At 39.5% G+C, this 20,746-nt stretch overlaps 1 protein-coding gene across 8 annotated transcripts in view; it reads right to left on the reverse strand.

Moving 5' to 3' along the window:
• The window catches only part of ccdc57 (coiled-coil domain containing 57), a 44,231-nt gene that overhangs the window by 6,553 nt on the left and 16,932 nt on the right, over positions 1-20,746 (reverse strand). For 3 of the 8 annotated variants that reach the window (XM_061908655.1, XM_061908657.1, XM_061908653.1), the window contains 15 exons: positions 20,339-20,447; positions 19,207-19,308; positions 18,972-19,129; positions 18,818-18,892; positions 17,787-17,987; positions 13,647-13,805; positions 13,411-13,573; positions 11,686-11,778; positions 7,492-7,765; positions 7,227-7,364; positions 5,567-5,649; positions 4,675-4,927; positions 4,079-4,179; positions 951-1,067; positions 193-346 (listed from right to left, as the gene is read on the reverse strand). In XM_061908655.1, coding sequence (XP_061764639.1) covers positions 193-346; positions 951-1,067; positions 4,079-4,179; positions 4,675-4,927; positions 5,567-5,649; positions 7,227-7,364; positions 7,492-7,765; positions 11,686-11,778; positions 13,411-13,573; positions 13,647-13,805; positions 17,787-17,987; positions 18,818-18,892; positions 18,972-19,129; positions 19,207-19,308; positions 20,339-20,447 — 2,180 coding nt within the window. Of the gene's footprint in view, positions 1-192; positions 347-950; positions 1,068-4,078; positions 4,180-4,674; positions 4,928-5,566; positions 5,650-7,226; positions 7,365-7,491; positions 7,766-11,685; positions 11,779-13,410; positions 13,574-13,646; positions 13,806-17,786; positions 17,988-18,817; positions 18,893-18,971; positions 19,130-19,206; positions 19,309-20,338; positions 20,522-20,746 lie in introns of all 8 variants that reach the window. The other 5 variants (XM_061908660.1, XM_061908659.1, XM_061908654.1 and 2 more) reach the window with 4 other exon arrangements.

Here is a 20,746-nt window from a genome sequence, read left to right on the forward strand (position 1 = left end):
TTTGGATCACATCCCTTCGTTAAAAGAATGACTGCAATTATGTTCTCTCATGGCAAACAGGTTTAGTGCAAGAAAAAATCCTATTCTGGGGGTTTCATGTAAAATAAACTGTACATTGCTGCTAGCTGTAGTTACATTATATTTAAGTGTATTTATCCTAATGGTTCTACCTGAAGACACAAATGTGGTTACCCTCTGAGTGTATGGATGAACTGAGTCCATGGTCCAGTATTTCCCAAATTGCTTTCAACGATGGTAGAGAGTCGTCTGAACTGGACTGCATCTTCACCTCCAACGAGTTCTGTAGTTGGTTGACCGAAGAACTTAGATCTGACATTTTAGATGTCTGAGGAAAAAGAGCTGAGGTTAAATTAAAAAACGACTACACCAGAAATTAATCTTACAATATGGAATTTAAACAATATTTTTGAGGAATTGATAAATAAGCGCAAACATGCACACACCTTAAGGCAGTTGGGCCTAAATTAATAATAATATGCAGCTGCAATAGGCTCCAAAACCCCCCGCAAACCCGAAAGGGACTAGCGGTAGAAAATGGAGGGATGGATGGATTATAATTATTGCGATGATGGTGTGTGGCACAACATTAATATAATGGTAGCCTAAGCATTGATTCTTATCATCAGTGGTTTGATATTTTTAAAATGCGAAAGGCCAGAGCCCCCCGCGACCCAGAAGGGAATAAGCGGTAGAAAATGGATGGATGGATGATGGTAAACAATGCTAAAATGTATTATGATGGGGGACATTTTAAACCCGAAAACCGACTGTTTTAATGTATAATTTGTTTCAAAATTTCCTACTTTTTATGGGAAAATATGTTACTTAATCCAAACTAATCAGTGGTTGACTATGTCTAGGGGCAAGCGTCATAGAAAATTGATATCCACAAATGAAATCAAATCCTGATTTGATATTTAAAATTTTACCTCAGACTCATCAGGGATGTTGTGCCCTCTGGATCTATCATCGTCATCTCCTTTTATGGGAGGCCCTCTGCCGTCAAAAGCCCCGCAAGCCATCTGTCTTACTGCATACTGAAGCTCCTTGGAGACACGAATACAGTATATAGTAGATGAATGGGACAACAGCGACCTCTAGTGATATAGCACATAACCAACATCCGCCCCATAAAATGCTGTACACTGACTTATCTGCCACGACATTCACGAGGACCTTGTGAAGGTAAAATACTCCATCTTTTATTCCCGAAATCTTGTTTGAAGAGACGAAAATAAAAAGTTTATTCATTATGACCACCATTGGTCTAGTATTAAGTACATTAAAGACATTCCCGACTAAAGTAAAGTCAAGTTGATTTTTTGAAAATGCTTATGGCGTAGCTTAATAAAAAATATATTTTACTTTAAAAACTATTTATCTTGCTTCAGTTGGTTTCCTTTTTTAATATGGTCTTCCACATGTGATAGTAGAGTTCTCTCTCATTTTGATATAATGTATTAATAGTGCATTAAATTAAAATGCATATAGTGTATTAAATTGGGCCTAAAATCCACCCATCCATCCATTTTCTACCGCTTATTCCCTTTCGGGGTCGCGGGGGGCGCTGGCGCCTATCTCAGCTACAATTGGGCGGAAGGCGGGGTACACCCTGGACAAGTCGCCACCTCATCGCAGGGCCAACACAGATAGACAGACAACGTTCACACTCACATTCACACACTAAGGCCAATTTAGTGTTGCCAATCAACCTATCCCCGGGTGCATGTCTTTGGAGGTGGGAGGAAGCCGGAGTACCCGGAGGGAACCCACGCATTCACGGGGAGAACATGCAAACTCCACACAGAAAGATCCTCAGCCTGGAATTGAACCCAGGACTGCAGGACCTTCGTATTGTGAGGCAGACGCACTAACCCCTCTGCTACCGTGAAGCCCAAATCACATAAAATCTTAAGACATGAAAAGAAAAATTGTTTAATTTTTGTGTGTAAAATGTATTACATGCATAATGAACCAATATTATAACAAACAATGCAAATATAAAATGTGCAGTTCAAAATTTATTTTGCAAAATTGTACTTCTAGCAGCTATTGGGTGTGGAAACAACATGAAAAGTATCAAGTAGCTTATTGGAAATTAAAAGGAGATTAAAAGTATGGTAGAGCGGTCGTGCCAGCAACCTGAGGCTTAATGTTTCGATTCCCGCTTCTGCCATCGCAGTCACTCCCGTTGTGTTCTTTGGCAAGATACTTTACCCACCTGCTCCCAGTGCCACCCATACTGGTTTAAATGTAACTTAGATAATGGGTTTCACTATGTAAAGCACTTTGAGTCACTAGAGAGATGTGCTGTTTAAATATAACATACTTCACTTCAAATTGTAAAAAAACAAACATTAAAATATTATTGAGGTACAGCTGCACTTCCATTCATCCATCCATCTTCTTACGCTTATCCGAGGTCGGGTCGCGGGGGCAACAACCTAAGCAGGGAAACCCAGACTTCCCTTTCCCCAGCCACTTCGTCTAGCTCTTCTCGGGGGATCCCGAGGCGTTCCCAGGCCAGCCGAGAGACATAGTCTTCCCAACGTGTCCTGGGTCTTCCCCGTGGCCTCCTACCGGTTGGACGTGCCCTAAACACCTCCCTAGGGAGGCGTTCGGGTGGCATCCTGACCAGATGCCCAAACCACCTCATCTGGCTCCTCTCGATGTGGAGGAGCAGCGGCTTTACTTTGAGCTCCTCCCGGATGGCAGAGCTTCTCACCCTATCTCTAAGGGAGAGCCCCGCCACACGGCGGAGGAAACTCATTTCGGCCGCTTGTACCCGTGATCTTATCCTTTCGGTCATGACCCAAAGCTCATGACCATAGGTGAGGATGGGAACGTAGATCGACCGGTAAATTGAGAGCTTTGCCTTCCGGTTCAGCTCCTTCTTCACCACAACGGATCGGTACAACGTCCGCATTACTGAAGACGCCACACCGATCCGCCTGTCGATCTCACGATCCACTCTTCCCCCACTCATGAACAAGACTCCTAGGTACTTGAACTCCTCCACTTGGGGCAGGGGCTCCTCCCCAACCCGGAGATGGCACTCCACCCTTTTCCGGGCGAGAACCATGGACTCGGACTTGGAGGTGCTGTTTCTTATTCCGGTCGCTTCACACTCGGCTGCAAACCGATCCAGTGAGAGCTGAAGATCCCGGTCAGATGAAGCCATCAGGACCACATCATCTGCAAAAACCAGAGACCTAATCCTGCGGTCACCAAACCGGAACCCCTCAACACCTTGACTGCGCCTAGAAATTCTGTCCATAAAAGTTATGAACAGAATCGGTGACAAAGGACAGCCTTGGCGGAGTCCAACCCTCTCTGGAAATGTGTTCGACTTACTGCCGGCAATGCGGACCAAGCTCTGGCACTGATTGTACAGGGAGCGGACCGCCACAATAATACAGTCCGATACCCCATACTCTCTGAGCACTCCCCACAGGACTTCCCGAGGGGCACGGTCTAATGCCTTCTCCAAGTCCACAAAGCACATATAGACTGGTTGGGCAAACTCCCATGCACCCTCAAGAACCCTGCCGAGAGTATATTCATTAATCTTATATTGGATACTGGAGCCTATCCCAGCTGTACTTGGCACTTGCATAATTTGTTAAGTAATATGCTATATATTGGCTTGAATTTAAATAAAATATATGATAAGTTTAACTTTTGCGTGTAGTAATTTTTGATTCCTCATTCAACAACATGATAGTCACAATAAAAGACACAGCTGTCTGTATGATGTGATACATTTCTACAGCACTTAGAGCTATAACACCATTGATTAAAAAAAAGTATCCGATTTATATTTAAGTGCACATACAGACATACACTTTAGTGACAATGCTATCTTACATTAGTGCAATCACTGTTAAATAATGCTCATGGGACAATACTGTATAATTTAACCCAATATATACAACTTAAGAGTAGTCAGTGTACAGCAGTAAAACCTATATTAAATTGAGTCAAGATGCAGGCATTATTGTTGAAAAAGTTGCAAACACCAGTGAAAAAACAGTAAAAAAAAAAGAGAAAAGTGTACCTGTGTGGTGAGCTTGTACTGTAGTTCCTCCAGAGCAGAAAGTCGGTCATGTTGACGTCCTTGTTCCACCATAACACAATCTCTGTTTTCTTTAGTTGAATCTGTATGACACGCAAGAAGACTGACTCAAGACTCACACCCCACTTTAGCTTTTCACCCTTAAAAACTGACAGGACTTAAGATGTGGTAAAATGTGTGCAGAGTTCTTTTTTTTAAATTTAAAGTACATCTACCATGTACAATTTATCATCTTTGACAATAATTAGTACAATTTTGTAAATAAAACAAAACATCACAAAATTCTTCCATGTGTTCCACTTGCATTGTAGTGCGCATATCACACATAATTTTACTTTAAATTGCTCTGGATTCTTACGGCTTAGTCAAAGAAATAACTTTCAAAGGTAATTTGTAATGATGTTATACCTGTGATCGAGTGGGTGTAATCCTATTATCTAACCATTAGTTTTTTCAGGTAATTTAGAAATAATGTTCCACGCGAGACAACATGAGTTTCTGCAAGTAGTGCAAGAACTAGGAGATTACAACCAGATGCAAGATCCGTTCATACCATTGTTTAATGTCCCACTACGTGCCTGAATGCAAGCTTCTTACTGTACCCTGTCGCTCTGCAGTGGTAATGTGGGCACGCAGGCAGTTGCCCATCTGTATAAGCTGTTGCTTCTCCTGGCTTAGTTGGAGAATGTGACAAACTGCCTGTTTCAGCCTGGCACGCAGCTCGGCATTGTTCCTTGGAGATGCAGCGCCAACCGTCAAAGATGAGGTGAGTTGTTGCTGCCGCCGCCACAGGTAGGGATTTTCATGTTGCAGGTGTTGTACCAGAGCAGTCTAGAAGGACAGACAGTGGCAAAAGGTCTTCACAAATCTTACGTGGATTTGCACAATATTGCAGCGAAATCATGGAAAATGCAGGAAAAAAGTAATAATAATAGTAATAATAAAAATGTTGCAAGCATGTTTATCATGACAGTGGGCACAAAAATCATCAAGGACCATCCACTCAAGATGCACAACAGTCTGAGCCATAAATAACTTCATAAAAAAAATAAATAAAAAAATGTCACAAACCATTTAAAACTACAACTTAACCACTTCATCGCTGCAAAGTGTAATTCTTCCACCACAAAACCCAAGCTTCATTATTCTTATTCAGTAGCAGAGTTACTTACATGTTCACATTTACAGGAAGCATCAAAGGCTCCCTTTTTAATTTCAGGCGATGTACACGTGATTATATCTTTTTCTGGCAAAATGTGCTAAAGAGTTCTGTGAAATAACCTCAAATAACCCCTGGGCTACATTTTGGACACCACTCTTTCAAGTGGTAATAGCATAATCCTGCTAGCTGACAAACAAAAGCATAATCTCTTTAGCCGTGGTAACTACATGATATGATATTTCTCTGGCAAACAAAAAAACACCGGTCACTTGATACACTGTACCATAATTACTTATTTCTTCCACTACCTGATCGGTGACGTTTGCATGTAGCCCCCTCACCACCTGTTTCCTCAAAAACGTGTTGTCTGCGTGCTTCTCCAAACAGTGACCTGAGAATGTAAACCATTACAGGAAAAAATAGGATTAATTCAAAAAGGATGCAGCCACTTTGATATTTTTGTCAGTTGCGTTTAGAGAACACAGTAAAACCAATCCAGTGCAGGTCAAGATATGCTAAGTACAACAGAGATAAATATAATACATTTTGTATCTACAATTTTAACTAACTTAGACATTTACTGTGTTTCCAGTGTTTTCTTAAATTACAAAAAAACAATTCCTGGTTAACATTATTGTTTTAATAGTCAACTAATGGTAATTATAATTGTGAATGGCAGACTACTTTATTTTATTTTCTTATTCATTAAATACATAACTAAATAAAAGAGAATAGCAACAATGTATTGGTTAAACACATTTTTTTTTACATACAATCAAAAAAACACCAAACAAATAATTACTGGCGAATGTGTTTTTCTGTGGAGTAAATAGTTTTTTAATATATTTTTTAGAGGAAACATGCGCACCACTTTTGTCACTATGCTACCGGTACTTCAAAATTGCTGGGTTGCACATGATGTCACATCGCTTTGGATACAAGCAGATGGAGGTCAAATACAGCGTATTCCTAGCAACACGTCAACTGAATGTCGCACATGCACTCTTATTGCCTGTGGAAATGGTTTTGGCTTAAAAGTATTTTCAGAGTGTCTAAGATAGCTTATTATAAAAGCCTAAAACGTTTTTGAAACAGGCAAAAAACGCAGAGAAAAGTTGCTATGTTAAGCTGGTGATCTGGTGAGATGTGATCTCCATTGGAATCCATTCACACCCACTAGCTGCATCTGCGCACACGTGTGAATCCAAGGAATGCAGAAATGTAATGGCACACTGAGTTCATGTTTCACCTGAGTACAATCGTTACACTAAATGACACTGTATTTTGTCTTAATAATTTACAGTGTGTCTGGTAGAGTTTCCATTTAACCTATGATGTCCGAACCCATGTTGTTAGATGGTGTGGAGAGACGCAGCCGACAGGCCGACAGCGGGCTGAGAGAAACGGTCCTGACCAAGATGGAGGCCAGGAGGCGGGGCATGCGGCAGAGAGGAGAGGCGTGACGCACGCGGAGCGGCACGGGAGCAGCAATCCGAGTCAGGTACGTACAACACACACCTGCTCACATTCTCTCTATCTGCTGCTACAGCATAAAAAGGGTGAGGGAGGAATGACTGGGGCAGAAGACTGAGGAGGAACTTCAGCTGAAGACAACAACGCAAGCCACGAGAGCAACCCCGAAAAAGATGAGCCCCCGCGGAAGACGCAGCACCCGGCCACTGAAAGGCGCGCCAAAACGAGCAGCCAAAAAGGTCGCGCTAAAAAGTGGCGCTCCCGACTGTGTCTTGCATCTATGGTCCTTGCAACCCACACGGTGATGGCAGGAAGTCCGTCACAGATGGTCAATTATATAATTCCCTATTTTAGATAATTTCCTGGCGTTTTGCCTAAAGTCCAATGCAGTTCCATAAAATGAAAACTAAAGATGCCCTAAAAAGTACACTGTGTCATACTTTATATATGAAATGTGACTTTGGATAATGTCCACAGTATTGAATTCAAAACTACCTGTCTTAGATCCATTGTCATGGTTATGCGGTTTGCCTAAAGATGTGTGGACCGAGGACTTAGCAGGAACTTGGTTCAAGAGCCCGGAAGCACCTTGCAGCTTCCTCTCAAGTCGTCTGCAATGAGCCTCAGTGTGGTCTGGAAAAGAGAAATGAAAAGGTTAGTGTTGTTCGTCCGCATACATGCAGTGATTAATGTTTGGCTTGCTGACTGGACTTTCTGGGTAACATTTCCAAATCATCACTTATGCTTCTGTGACAGAGACCTGATACATCTGCTGGGGTGGTGTTGGCAGAGATGTCAGAATGCTTGGCAAGAGGTTCAGTTGCGGAGGTGATTGAAGTAGCAGCGGGGGCTTCGCGGGGTTTCATAGCATCAGTGGAGTAGTTCTGAAACATGGGCTGAGAATGTTGTTGGAGATCACTGAGATCTTCCATATTTTTTCTCATCTGGCTAACCACAGCTCGCAACATGTTGTTTTGCTCCATTAGGGAACGTATCTCCTCAGATGTTTGAACATCCGTCCTTGGCATGAGGCCCTGTTGGTAAATACAATACTGTCAACCAGGGGTGTCAACATTTTTTTTATTGGCCTGCTGCATATTCTAAAAAAAAGAGAAAAGAAGAAACAATGGGAACAAAAAGACTAGATACATTTTAAATCCTGGTAATACATTTAGAAGTACATGGGAGTTTTCAACCTTTTTTATGCACATTTTATATTGATTGAATTTATTAGACAGTAGGTATGGATAGTGATCACATATAGAAGAACATTTATTCAGTCCATCAATTTACTTATACTTCATACATTGCTTAAATTCCCTACCAAATCTATTCCATAGTATAATTCCACACACAGTGAAAATATTGTACATCACATATTTCCAGTTTCTCATTACAGCATGTCCAAAATGGACATTATGTAATGATTACAAGTTATTTAATCCTACGCCTTTTCAGTTTCTTAGCAATTACTAACACATTTGTTCACTTACTGTTCTCAATAAATAATTAAATAGGCTTTAATTAACGTAATGACATGAATAAGATCATTTCATTTTTCAATAAAGTTTCAAATCTTCTTATTTGTACTTTGTAAACACTTTGAGATGGATCAGTTTCTGAAAACGGGATCATATTAGTACTTGTTTGACTTCCTTTCCATTCCATAATTTATTCCCACATACTGATAATGTTCGTATTAGTACAAACAAATGTTTTGAATCAGATTTTTCTCTAAAGTTATATTTCTCCTCTTTTGTTGAGAATAATTGTTGTACATTCTTGGGTAGCTGGTTATAGTTTGCTTTGTACATAATTTTAGCTGTTTGCAAATGCACCAAATCATTCAATTTCAATATTTTGAATACAGAAATAAAGGGTTTGACTGTTCGTTATATCCAACATTATGTATTAACCTACTCAGTGGCCTAATGGTTAGAGTGTCCGCCCTGAGATCGGTAGGTGGTGAGTTCAAACCCCGGCCGAGTCATACCAAAGACTATAAATAATTGGGACCCATTGCCTCCCTGCTCTGCACTCAGCACCAAGGGTTGGAATTGGGGGTTAATCACCAAAAATGATTCCCGGCCGCGGCACCGCTGCTGCCCTTTGCTCCCCTCACTTCCCAGGAGGTGATCAAGGGGATGGGTCAAATGCAGAGGACAAATTTCACCACACCTAGTGTGTGTGTGACAGTCATTAGTACTTTAACTTTTAACTTTAACTTATTAGTCTAACTGACCTAACTGTAACACAATTAGTGAATGAAGTGTACCTTTGTTTTTTCCCCATATTTCTGCACAATAACTTAGATATGGTAACACTAGTGAGCAGTAGACAATATGGAGTGATTTTTGGTCCAATACATCCTTAACTTCATTTATTATTGACATATTTCTTGCCACCTCATGTTGTATATTTTTATATGAGATTACTTGTTCAATGTCTACTCCGTTTATTTGTATTTGTGTTTGACTTTCTCTTACCAAATAGCATAATTTTAGTTTTATTAAGAGTCAAATTTTGTCTGTTTTTGTCAAACCATCACTTTAATTTGTACATTTCTTCAGTTGTTATTTGTATTATCTTCGGTGTCTTCTGTCCTGAACAAAACACAGTCGTACCGTCAGAAAATAATACCAACTATAAGTCCTTTATAAGTTTACAAATTTTGTTTGTATAAAGATTGAACAGTTTTGACCCCAGTGTTGCTCCCTGAGGTGTTAGATATATTTAGCGTTGTAGCCGTGCATTCACCTAGCTTCACATATTGCTTCCTGTTGGTTAGTGCTTCTTACAGTTTAAGACCAGCCCTCTGATGCCATACCGTTCTAATGTTTACATATCGATGTACTAAATGCTCTTAATGTCATGCATGCATGCATGCAAATGTTTTATAATGTGTTTATTTCTAAAATTGTGTTTCTCCTCCCTTGTTGAGAAAAAATTAGTAGACGTGTTTTGTTTTTCTTCCAGGCTTGGTAGAATGTTTATGAAATAGTCCCTAAAGTACTTCCATATGATTCTTTTTAACATCTTCATCTACAAAGTATTGAGGATATCCTGCTTTCCATTGCGGTTTTTTAAATACAATTTATATATTATTTTAACTTCTTTTGCTCTTTGTTAATTAAAGTTTTGGGTAACACTTTAGTATGGGGAACATATATTAACCATTAATTTGTTGCTTATTAACATGCAAATTAGTAACATATTGGCTCTTAATTAGTCATTATTAGGTACTTATTAATGCCTTATTCTATGTGGCCTTACTATACAACCAGTAACCTCAGAATTATTGCTTATTAGTAACTCTAACCCTAACCCTAATTCGAACCTTAACCGTGTCCCTTTTATGTTCCCCTTGTGTCTAAATAACTTTAAATTAAGTATTTGCATGTTAATAAGCAACTCATTTAATGGTAGAATATGTTCCCCATACTAAAGTGTTACCGAGTTTTGTATAATGATTTTTTTCTTTTTACTAGCATTCTGCAATGCTTTTGTCCCCCATAGTTGTTTTTTTTCTCTGCTACATTTGGGCAGAAAGCGGGGTACACCCTGGACAAGTCGCCACCTCATCGCCCGGCCAACACAGATTGACAGACAACATTCACACATTAGGGCCAATATGGCATTGCCAGTCACTGAGATAGGCTGCAGCAACCCCGCCACCCCGAACGGGGTAAGGGGCAGAAAATGGATGAAAGGATGTTTTTTTTTTCTTCTTTCTTTTATCTTTAGTGACAAGTCTTAGTGGACAGTTTTTACTATACAATGTCATGCACACAATGTTCATTAGCTTTTTCAGCATAATCCAGTTGTATTATGTACTTTTTCCCATGTTTATTCTCTTAAATCATTCTGAAAGGCCATCATTATTTTCTATGTGTTTAATCATTTGTATTATTTCTTAATTTCCCTTTTTCTCTCTCTATAGTTCTTGTAAATAATGAAGTTTCTGAGATCATTTGTCTCAAGTGTTGTTTAATACTGTCAAAGTTCATGTACATCCTCCTACTGTTAAAGTGAATAATTAATAATCTATCATTCATTTTTGTTCATATTGTATTGGTCCTTTGTGCAAAATTGACAGTAGCTGCCAGCAGTGGGGAAGAAGTTCGTATATGTGTCTATGTTATTTACCATATCAAACTGTTTGGTTTGTTGAGGAATTATTTTGAGTGTGTTGCCTTTTTCCCCTTTGAGGATGCTGTTTCAAGGTGCGGCCGGCAGGAGGAGGTCTTGAATGGAGTTGTTGCTCCACAGAGCAAGTAAGAGGAGAAGTAGAGTAGGGCAGCAGGAATTCGTTATTTGTTTCCAAAGTATGGACATATGATACAAATAAATAATATCCATACATTGTACAATTTGTTGGTTTAATCAATAATTAATTGAGAGATATAAAATATGAATGAAAAATTATATAATTAAAAATAATAATTAAAACAAATATATAATATACATTATAACAAAATAAACACATAAATACAAATAATTAGTTTAATTTATATTGTATTATGTATATTATATAAACTCAATTTAAAATGTGAATTTTCTTTTAGTACAGTAATTGTATAATACTGTATATACATGTGTCCAGACTTCAGGGACACACTAAACTTACAGGAATTCAGTGAATTCAGTTGGCTTTCATCCCAGCCTTTAAGTGTTATTTGAGAAGGTGCTTTTAATGACCTTGATTCCAAAGGTGTTAAAAGCAACTGGCAGAGTGGCGAGGCAAAGAGCCAGGCTGAAAGGCCACAATACACTCGGGGTGCTGATGGAAAAGGCCATTGCCTAAAACTGGACAGGCCTGAATGCACAGTGGAAGAACTGAAGGGCATGAGGTGCAACAGAAATACAGTACAATAAGCATGATACAGAATAAGCACATACAGTATAACATCTCGGCTGAATTAGTTTTCAGCGAAAAAGATGCATGCATTCTTACCTGTACTCCATTGTCTTCCCCTTTTTTGACAGAAGGAATCGAGACAGTAAGGCCTCGTAGTTCTTTTTCCTTCTCATTGAGCTCCGCCTTTGCCTGATATGGTAAATATATCAATAAACCAACTGGGCTGTCTATCAAATTACTTATTTATTCATTTATTTTATTAAAAAAAAAACGCGATAAACTTATTTGGTAACTAGAATTTGTAGTGCCCTCACAAATTACTGTTTCTGTTAAAAATTCTGAAAAAATATACAAAACCCAAAACCAGTGAAGTTGGCACATCGTGTAAATTGTATATAAAAACTGAAAATCATTTGCAAATCATTTTCAACTTACATTCAACTGAATACACTGCAATTACAATATATTAAATGTTTAAATGTAGAAACGTATCTTTTTTTTGCAAATAATCATTAACTTAGAATTTAATGGCAGCAACACATTGTAAAAAGGTTGGCAAAGGGGCATTTTTACCACTGTGTTACATGGCCTTTCCTTTTAAAAACACTCAGTAAACTGAGGAGACCAATTTTTGAAGCTTTTTAGGTGGAATTTTTTCCCATTCTTGCTTGATGTACAGCTTAAATAGTTCAACAGTCCGGGGTCTCCGTTGTCGTATTTTACGCTTCATAATGCGCCACACACTTTCAATGGGAGACAGGTCTGGACTACAGGCAAGCCTGTCTTATTAACCGCACTCTTCTACAGTGAAGCCACGCTGTTGTTTTGCTGAAATAAGCAGGGGCGTCCATGAAAAAGACGTTGCTTAGATGGCAACATATATTGCTCCAAAACCTGTATGTACCTTCCAGCATTAGTGGTGCCTTCACAGATGTGTAAGTTACCCATATCTTGGGCACTAATACTAATATGCTGGCTTTTGAACTTTGCGCTTATAACAATCCGGATGGTCCTTTTTCTCTTTGGTCTGGAGGACACGAAGTCCACAGTTTCCAAAACAATTTGAAATGTAGACTTGTCAGACCACAGAACACTTTTCCACTTTGCTTCAGTCCATCTTAGATGAGCTTGGGCCCAGCAAAGCCGGCAGCGTATCTGGGTGTTGTTGATAAATGGCTTTCAGTTTGCATAGTAGAGTTTTAACTTGCACTTACAGATGTAGCGACGAACTGTCGTTACTGACGGTGGTTTTCTGAAGTTTTCCTGTGCCCATGTGGTGAGATCTTTTACACACTGATGTCACTTTTTGATGCAGTACCGCCTGAGGGATCAAAGGTCATGGGTATTCAATGTTTGTTTTTGATCTTGCCGCTTACGTGCAGTGATTTCTCCAGGTTCTCTGAACCTTTTGATGATATTACGGACCATAGATTGTAAAATCCCTAAATTCCTTGCAATAGCTTGTTGAGAAATGTTGTTCTTAAACTGTTTGACATTTTGCTCACGCATTTGTTCACAGTGGTGAACCTCGCCCCATCCTTGTTGGTGAATGACTGAGCATTTCATGGAAGCTGCTTTTATACCCAATCATGGCACCCACTTGTTCCCAATTAGCCTGTTCACCTGTGCGATGTTCCAAAAAAGTGTTTGATGAGCATTCCGCAATGTTCTCAGTCTTTTTTGCCATTTGTACCATCTTTTTTTGAAACATGTTGCAGGCATCAAATTCCAAAGGAGCTAATATTTGCAAAACAATGTTGTACACTTGTCATATGAGATCTCAGTAGATTGGCATATTTATTTTTTGGCAAACATACTGACCTGGTCTCTGGCGTGGGTCAAGTCTTGAATAAGCTGCTCATTATCAAGGTAGTGTTTAACCTTGGCATCTTCATAGCGCCTCTGCCACTCAAGCTCTACCTGCACTCGCGACTGCTGCAAGTCCGCCTCTCTCTTTAAACCTGCACTCACATCCTGTTTGTATCTGATGACACACAAAGGCTCATTACCTTATAACAACTATAGGTAACAAGACTACACCATGTACATCCAATCACCTCTTTATCTCCTCCCTGCTCCTTTCCAGTTCTGCCTTGAGTTTGTGATTGCTTTCCCGCAGGCCTATCAACTCTGCATCCTTGGCGACCATCTCGCTGGAAGCCTGACTCATGTAACTCTCCCAGGCAGTCTGACTCGTATCCATTTCCACACGAAGCCTTTTAAACACACATGGACACACATTGAGGTTGTTTTATTGATCAATTAAGATAGTCATCCAGCAGGACTTTGGTTTCCGAGTTAAAGGTGATAATGCTAATAACACAGTCGCTATATCTTGGATATATCTTCACTGCGACAATCAAGTTGACCTCCTTTTGGCAACAACTTTTTGTTGCACTTCCTCTTCAACTCCTGTTTTATCAACAACATAACATCTACACATTGATGAGTCTTTTACGCAAGACGTAGCAGGACTCGACGGGAGTCAGTGCGCCACTTAATGGTAATAAAAACACCTATCAGCTCTTAGTTGCTGTCCGGGCAATGCTAAGTGGAGATGGACTCTGCTGATGCACTATATGTTGGAAGTCATCAGCCCAACACAACATTGATGTGAGCGAAATGTAATTACAATGCAGGACACCCAATGCTAACCCAATCCATCCATCCATTTTCTACCACTTATTCCCTTCGGAGTTGTGGGGGGCGCTGGTGCCTATCTCAGGTACAATCGGGTGGAAGGTGGGTGCACCCAGGACAAGTCGCCACCTTATCGCAGGGCCAACACAGATAGACAGACAACATTCACACTCACATTCACACACAAGGGTCAATTTAGTGTTGCCAATCAACCTATTCCCAGGTGCATGTCTTTGGCAGTGGGAGGAAGCCGGAGTACCCGAAGCGAACCCACGCATTCACGGGGAGGACATGCAAACTCCACAAAGAAAGATCCCAAGCCCGGGATTGAACCCAGGACTGCTAACAACATGGCTAATTGTTGTAGCTGTGACTGTCAATCAGACCAAGTTTTTGCTGAAAAACACACACCAAAGGTTTCAGCACATCAAAGCCCAGTTGTGATTTACAGGAATTACCAAACATGTGACAGGGTATTTCTTTGTAGTGGACTGTGTTGTAGTGGCCGAGCAACGATTATAGTAATGACGCTGGAGGATCTTGGGCTACTTCAGGTGAGTGCTGTAATCTAAAATAGAACGTATTCAAGGGTACTTATATTAGGTGAAGCAAGTGTAAAGGTGACTATATGGGTGTAATTTTATGTTTAGCTCTAACTATTTCAAAAACATATTTACAATGTTGTAAACAGTTGTTTTTATGAACTAACAATACAAATATTTGATTTATTAATGATAATTTTACGCCACAGAATTTTTTTAACATGGTCAAGTAGCCACAATAAAGGACACAAGCCTCTCACAATCTTTACAACTGTGTGTTGCATCATTGCAAAGAACACAAAACTAATTATGTCCAATATAAACCCTGGCGTGGTCAAAAACACATCATATTGAAATCTTTAGCGAAAAATATTGTTTGAAATGGGAACAGAAATCCCTGGATTTGTCGTCATCTTGACTTGATGTTTCACATCATATTTTTGTGATGGATCTTCATTTATGGACAACATAAAACAAAAACCCCATCGCTCTCACAGTGGAACATCAAAGGTTGATTGAGGTTTGCCTGAGACAATCTGAAACAATGGGATGAGTTTTGGAAATTGGTTCTTTGGTCTTATCAAAATAAACTTGAGCTGTATGAGGAAATGGATGCAGCTTTTGTTTGTTTGATGTATTGAAGAATAACACCAGGATAACAATCAGTTCCTGTGGCTTGTGCAGCCCTTTGAGGCACTTGTGATTAAGGGCTATATAAATAAACTTTGTTTGATTGATTGATTGAGAGTCAAGGTTCGGTTTGTCTTTTGTTATTCCAACAGGACAATGGCCATCAACATACATCAAAGTGAGTCAAAATCTATGTAAAGGCCTGGTCTATCAGAAAACAGATCTCAGTTCTATGGAGAATTAGTGACAGGAGCTATAGGTTATATAGTCCATGCTCGGACACCAAGCAAACTGGAAGATTTTGAAAAATTAAAGGATTGAAGAATGCGCTAACATCCCTCAGCGGACATGTGCCAATTTAACAACAAAAATAAATTTGTTTCAGTTTTGAATCAGAAAGGCTATACAATTTCCCTTGTGGGGAACAATTTCCTGAAAAGATCATTAAAGTTTGTCTAAGTCTAAGTCCATTGACTACTCATTCGCGAGGGTGTAATAATTTTGTCTACTGCAATCTGTACTTTTTTCAGTTCAGAAAATCAATAAAAATGTTAGTTTGGCTTTATGCAGATGTTGTCTTTGTTTCAGTGGACACACAAACCATGCTCACTTTGGCTTATGACCCATTTCCAAAGGAAATTACTTTTGTTGGATTTCAACAAAAGAGCTAATATTTTGTCCTCAAGTCTGCATTCATATATATCAGGGGTCGGCAACCCGCGGCTCTGGCGGCTCTTTGATCACTCTGATGTGGCTCAGCAGCAAACTTGTCGACCCCCCCGAATTTTCCGGGAGGTTACCGAATTTCAGTGCCTCTCCCAGAAACCTCACGGGGTAAACATTCTCTGATTTTCTATCGGACATCAATATTGAGGGTGTGCCGTGAACGCAATGCCTTTAACGTCCTCTATTACGTGTTGTCGCGCCTGCAATTACACCATGGTATCTGCGTGCCGGCCAGTCACACGTAATATACTGTAACTGTAAACACACTAGAGCGACTGCAAGCCATACTTGGTCAACAGCCATACAGGTTACAATGAGGGTTGTGATATAAACAACTTTAGAGAACATCCGCACTGTAACACAACATAAACAAAACAGTCAAATACCCAGAATCCCATGCATTCCTAACTCTTCCGGGCTACATTATACACCCGCTACCACCAAACCACGCCACCCCAACCCCGCCCACCTCAACCGACTGTTATGTGTTTATGTTGTCTTACGGTGCGAATGTTCTCCCGAAGTGTGTTTGTCATTCTTAATTGGTGTGGGTTCACAGTGTGGCGCATATTAAAAAAAGAGTGTTAAAGTTGTTCAAACAGGTACCCTCAGTGTGACCTGTATGGCTGTTAAACAAGTATGCCTTGCAGTCACTCACGCGTGTCTGCAGAAGCCACATACAACATGTGACTGGACTGGCAAGCAGGTCATAGATGGCGCTAAAGGCAGCACCATCATGGCACGCCCTTATTATTGTTGTTTGGGTGAAAATCAGCAGACACTCGATAGAATAGTTGATCTGCAATTCGGGAGTCTCCCGGAAATATTGGGAAGGTTGGGAAGTGTGATGCTGTCAAACGGCATTCATTCGCGGGTAGCACTAACATTACATTTTCATATTAAGGTGCGGGCTGCGTGTCTGAGACCCTGGTTTATACATGGCACAAAGCAAAAAAAAAAACCTCTGTATGCAGTGTTATTTCATTATACATTTCAAAAGAGTTTTGTGGCTCCCATTGTTTTTATTTTGTGAAACGGGTCAAAATGGCTCTTTGAGTGGTAAAGGTTCCCAACCCCTGATATATATCGTACCTAAAAAACAAAATAAGGGATTATCTTTTCTATTACAAATTGTTCTTAAATCAATTTAAAAAAAAACATATTACATACAGGTATGTTACGCTGGATTGGAACCAATGTCCCTCACCCACAAGACTATGTCTTTAACCATTGTACCATTAACTGTGGCAGTCTGCACCTTTAGTTGTGAGTATCACTGTAATAATTTTGCATAAATGAAATAAACACAATTCTGGGCTCCTTCACAGTGCTCATGGTTGGGAATTTTTCAAGCTGGCTCATAACATTTTCCCCTCAATGTACCAGAAAGCATGAGGAAATGTGAGCGGCTGCCTGTTCATCTTAGGTTAAAGTTACTAAGTGTCCCATTTGTCAGGATATTTACACACAGTTTGGATTTTTGGCAAATATGTCTTTTCCATCGAGTTCATGTCCAACCAACTCTTTCGCATTGTTAGATTGATTGAATTATGTAACATGCAACTCGCCGCTCTGCATATATTGTGCAGTATTTATTTTATCTAATAGTACACATTATTCAGTGTATGTGCTATAGTCTTTATGTAATGAGTGTCTCACCTTTTTATTGTATCATCTTTGTCAGCTAAGGCCATCTGCAAGTCTCTCTGTGCCGAGTGAGTCTGAGCAGATGTAACCGTGATGTCATCCTGTAGTTTGACAATGCGTTCTTCAGCTTTCTGTAGGTGCTTTTTGTGGGCTTCACAGCAAGCCATCAACTGCTTCTCCTTCTCCTTCAAAGTCTGGATCATGTCCTTATTTCTTGACAAAGTCACAGTCACAAGAACAGCTGAAACATTTGTTTTCAAGCTCCCTATCGGTAATTATTTTAGTTACTATGTTATTAAGTTTTGTTCAGTTGGTTAAAACAAGGCTCAAAAATGTTGCTTGCAATTATTGTAAACTTTCAACTTGACTTGCACAAACATTCCATTTCCTTTATAGCAGTGTTTCTGTCACACTATTAACTAGCCCTACAGCCCCGACCCCTTCAAGAAGGTTGAGTTAGTAATAATAATGATAATAACAACAAGAATAATAAGAATAAAACAAGGGATTAGATCGATAAAGCACTTTCCCAGGGTAATCTGACGAAAACATGGCTGTCAATTTGCGCCAAAGATCTCTCCAACCACCATCAAACAGTCATTCATATTCACACCAGTGTGTGGGGCCCCCAGAAGGAAGGTGGGTGAAGTGTCTTGGCTAAGGACACCACAGCAGTGACAAGGAGGGTGGAAGCTGGATTTCTATCAGGACCCCACAAGTTTCTGGATGGCCGCTTAACCTGAGCCACGCTCAGTGAATTAAATAAATCTTTAAAGTGATTTTAGGATACCTCATTTACAATTGTTCATCTGCTTTCTGTAGCATATACAGAGGACCGATCGTATTAATTAACAAAGACACTGCTTTATCTTGACTTTTTGGATTCGGCTCGCTATTAAATAGGGGAATGTTTTATTTTCTGTGATTCATATGTACGTACGTTTGAGAGTAATAATTAGCAAAATTGAGTTTAAAATTGGCTTTCTTGATATATTTTTGGTCTTTATTTGTGCCAATGATGTATGGACTTTATGTTTACTCACTTTTTCATGTGATCACCTTCCTTCTTTTTCAGCTTTTTTGCCATCTGTTTCAACTTGTCCTCAAGCTGCTTTATTCTGCCATAGAAGGATGTCAGAACCTCACGTTTTATAAAGACACATGCATGTTCAGTGGACACAGAACAAAAAGGTGTACCTGACATCTTTGACGTTGGTAATATCATCCATCAGCTGGTCCTTTTGTTGCAACTCGGTCTGTAACTGCTTTAAGAACTCATCAGATGCTTTGAGCACTTCGTTTGCTTCCAGTTTAGCTTGGCTCTGTATTTCCGTCTCTTTCGACAGAAGCTTTATCTAAAGACACATTTAAAAATGTCAAAAAAGGAATAGTGGCAACACTAAGTCTGAATATATTTATTTTAATATCAGACCTTGAGGTCCCTAGAAAGCAACATTGCCTGCATCTCATCTCGCTTCAAGTTGAATTCATGTTCGTGCTCTTTTAACTTTTTTTCCATGGCTGTTGTCGTCACCTGGTGACCACAGGTGAGAGATGTTAGACGTGACACCAGGAGTACTTGCAACTGGTTGTTGGAGAGATGTTAGTTTCAGGAGTACCATCCCTCTACCCAACAGAACAAGCAGATTTTACACTGTGTTGCAAAGATATGTACATTTTCACTTCTACGGTAACCATCAAGTCTCCCCTTTAAATCCATACCAAGGTCATCCATTTAACCATGTGCCTGCACAGAACATTCTTATTTATCTCATCTTTTTCGAGTGAGCCTCACAGGTTTAAGAGGTTCAGGACTACAACTATTCATGTTTTTGCCCAGCTTTTGTTTGTGTAGCCTAAATTCTTTGTCCTGTGTTGTATTCTTAATTTAATAATGATAAAGAAAATAAGGAAAAATCACAAAATCATTCAAAGATATTAAACTATTTTAACAAAGGTAAAACACAGTGGTAACTGCAATAATCACCCCATATTTACTTGGTGTCGAATGAAGAACAAAATCTGCTGTCTCACACTTCAGGATTAGGATGATTGTGAATGCTATTTTGAAGCTTGTCAAAACAGACTATTTTTAATGTGTGAACATGAGTTTACAAGTACTATCCAATCACACACACCTGGCTAATTTGGCCTCCTGGGATACAAAAATACTGTACACGTAAATATTGTAAATATTCATTGTAAATATTTATGTAGGACATGTCTCTAAGGAGGTTGATTTTGCATGGCTTCATTTTAAAAAGTCCCTTAGTTATTGTGTGATTGTGTGTGGAAACATTTTTGCAAGCTTGTAGATTTCACAAACCTAAAAAAAGTGGTTTAACTCTGTATCTTTTATTGAAAGAAGACACAACAGTACCAGTGGGTGAGAATGGAGACCACGGTCATAGAACTGAAAGTAAAACCCTTTCAATCAATCATTGAAAATGTATTTTATAGCTCATAATCACAAGTGTCTCAAAGAGCTTCACACACTCACAATGACATCCCCTGATCCAAACCCACATCATCATTAATGAAGAATTAACATTTACTGTCTTTACCTGTCTCAGCCGCATCATTTCTCCTTCTTGCTCTTGTATTCTGTGCTGCAACTCCAATTTAACCCTCTCGTGTTCCTCCATTTGTTTTTGAATTTTGCCTGTCATCGAGCTTCCATCCAGTCACAAACAAACCAACAAACAAACAAACACCAACACACACACGCACACACACACGCACACACACTGGTAGAATTCACGAGTGTATCGTACAGTACGTATGTACTATAGATTAAATTATATTACATTGTACTTTATTTATTCCTTCAGGAAAATTAAAATGTTCACCACAATATATCCCCAAAAATAAGGACTGGTACAAGGGTTGCAAATGTTAGCAACACTAGAATTGCTATGTAAGCTAAAGTTCTACCATTAGTCACATTTTAACTGCTTATAATGCTAGGTTAG

This window comes from Nerophis ophidion, linkage group LG08, assembly GCF_033978795.1.
Source record: "Nerophis ophidion isolate RoL-2023_Sa linkage group LG08, RoL_Noph_v1.0, whole genome shotgun sequence".
Taxonomy (NCBI): Eukaryota; Metazoa; Chordata; class Actinopteri; order Syngnathiformes; family Syngnathidae; genus Nerophis; species Nerophis ophidion.